The 1987-nt window shown below is 43.1% G+C and overlaps 1 protein-coding gene across 1 annotated transcript in view; it reads right to left on the reverse strand.

Moving 5' to 3' along the window:
- LOC106882705 (ubiquitin-conjugating enzyme E2 G1) overlaps positions 1-1987 on the reverse strand; it is an 8792-nt gene that overhangs the window by 4039 nt on the left and 2766 nt on the right. Inside the window, exon 2 of the mRNA XM_014933469.2 lies at positions 1499-1677. Within this exon, the coding sequence (XP_014788955.1) occupies positions 1499-1677 (179 nt within the window). The remainder of the gene's footprint in view (positions 1-1498; positions 1678-1987) is intronic.

The following is a 1987-nucleotide window of genomic DNA, read 5'->3' on the forward strand; positions in this document are numbered from 1 at the left end:
GTATATATGTGTGTGTGTGTGTGTGTGTTTGTGCGTCTGTGTTTGTCCCCCCCCAACATCGATTGACAACCGATGCTGGTGTGTTTACGTCCCCCGTAACTTAGTTGTTCAGCAAAAAGAGACCGATAGAATAAGTACTAGGCTTACAAAGAATAAGTCCTGGGGGTCGATTTTCTCGACTAAAGGCGGTGCTCCAGCATGGCCGCAGTCAGATGACTGAAACAAGTAAAAGAGTAACATGAAGCACTGCATCATCACAGCACTGTGTTTGGGGCCAGCGTGTCAAAGAATAGACCCAATGTTTCCTCTGTGTCATAAACGTGGACTAACAAGGGTTGAGGTAGGGTAATCTGAATTGCTAAAGGGTTATACACACTTAAGACATATGGTGTTTAAACCGGCCATATCAGGCCAAAATTGTCTTCCTGTTTTATGCTCAAACCAGCCAGCTCCGACCTCTCACACCTACCCTACAAAGTCATTCTAAAAATAAACAGGGACATCATCAAAATCTCAGAATTACAAGATGCTGTACAATTAACTTAAAACAATGTAATTAAACAGGCTTTACATTTGACAGAGAAATCTGAATGCTAAAGGGTTAAGACATATGGTGTTGCTTGAGGGCGATTTGGCTGCTATTTCTAACAGGAGTAGCCACCATGCAGAGGTCTTCCTCACTGCTTTATACATAAATATATATATCCATTTAGTGGAGGCGCAATGGCCCAGTGGTTAGGGCAGCAGACTCGCGGTTTCGATCCCCAGACCGGGCGTTGAGTGTTTATTGGGCGAAAACACCTAAAAGCTCCACGAGGCCCCCGGCAGGGGATGGTGGTGGCGAACCCTGCTGTACTCTTCCACCACAACTTTCTCTCACTCTATCTTCCTGTTTCTGTTGTAACCTGTATTTCAAAGGGGCCAGCCTTGTCACACTGAATATCCCCGAGAACTACGTTATGGGTACGCGTGTCTGTGGAGTGCTCAGCCACTTGCACGTTAATTTCACGAGCAGGCTGTTCCGTTGATTGGATCAACTGGAACCCTCATCATCGTAACCGATGGAGTGCCAACAACAAACATATCCATATAGCTTTTAAACTGGCCATACCTGGCCCAAATATTCTGTTTTATGTTCCTCACATCTGAGAGAATAATTTGGATGGTAAAGGATTAAATTATATCTCATATTGGATGTGTTTAGAGCAGAGGTTGTCATCAACATGTTTAAACCATGTCTTCTATTAAACACTTGAAGCCAGATCTTGTATTAGACATGTCTAAATCCCAGCTTGGATTAAATGTGTTTAACCCTTTAGCATCTAAACCAGCTATGTCCACCCCAAATATTCTACATAAGGGTCTTTTACCATGCTAGAAATAACAGCCAAACTGCTTTCAAAGCTCATAAGACAGCAACGACTCTACTTACAACTTCGCACACACAGAAACTAAAACAAAATCAATAGTAGTAGTGAATAGTGGGTTCAATACTGACCGCTGCTTCTACATTAGCTGGGGATTCATCGTTGGGGTCCGCTAACATCGATATAACACTGACTAAAATAGTCTCTACAGTGTGTACAGGTAACCAGCGTTCGGAAGCCTTCTCGTAACCAAATTTGTCCTCTCCAGGTTCATGTAAGATTGAGATGCACACATTACCTTCTTTGTCAACTGGAACAGAAAAGAAAAAAGAAAGAAAAGAAAAAAAAAATGGTTAGAAAAGGTTGTGTAAGAAAACCAATCGTCGTTATTCATCAGCATCATCATCATCATCATCATCATCATCGTTTAACGTCCGCTTTCCATGCTAGCATGGGTTGGACGATTTGACTGAGGACTGGTGAAACAAGATGGCAACACCAGCCTCCAATCTGATTTGGCAGAGTTTCTACAGCTGGATGCCCTTCCTAACGCCAACCACTCTGAGAGTGTAGTAGGTGCTTTTACGTGTCACCCGCACGTAGATGTTCAACGTCCGTTT

The sequence above is a fragment of the Octopus bimaculoides genome, chromosome 30 (assembly GCF_001194135.2).
Source record: "Octopus bimaculoides isolate UCB-OBI-ISO-001 chromosome 30, ASM119413v2, whole genome shotgun sequence".
In the NCBI taxonomy this organism is placed as follows: domain Eukaryota; kingdom Metazoa; phylum Mollusca; class Cephalopoda; order Octopoda; family Octopodidae; genus Octopus; species Octopus bimaculoides.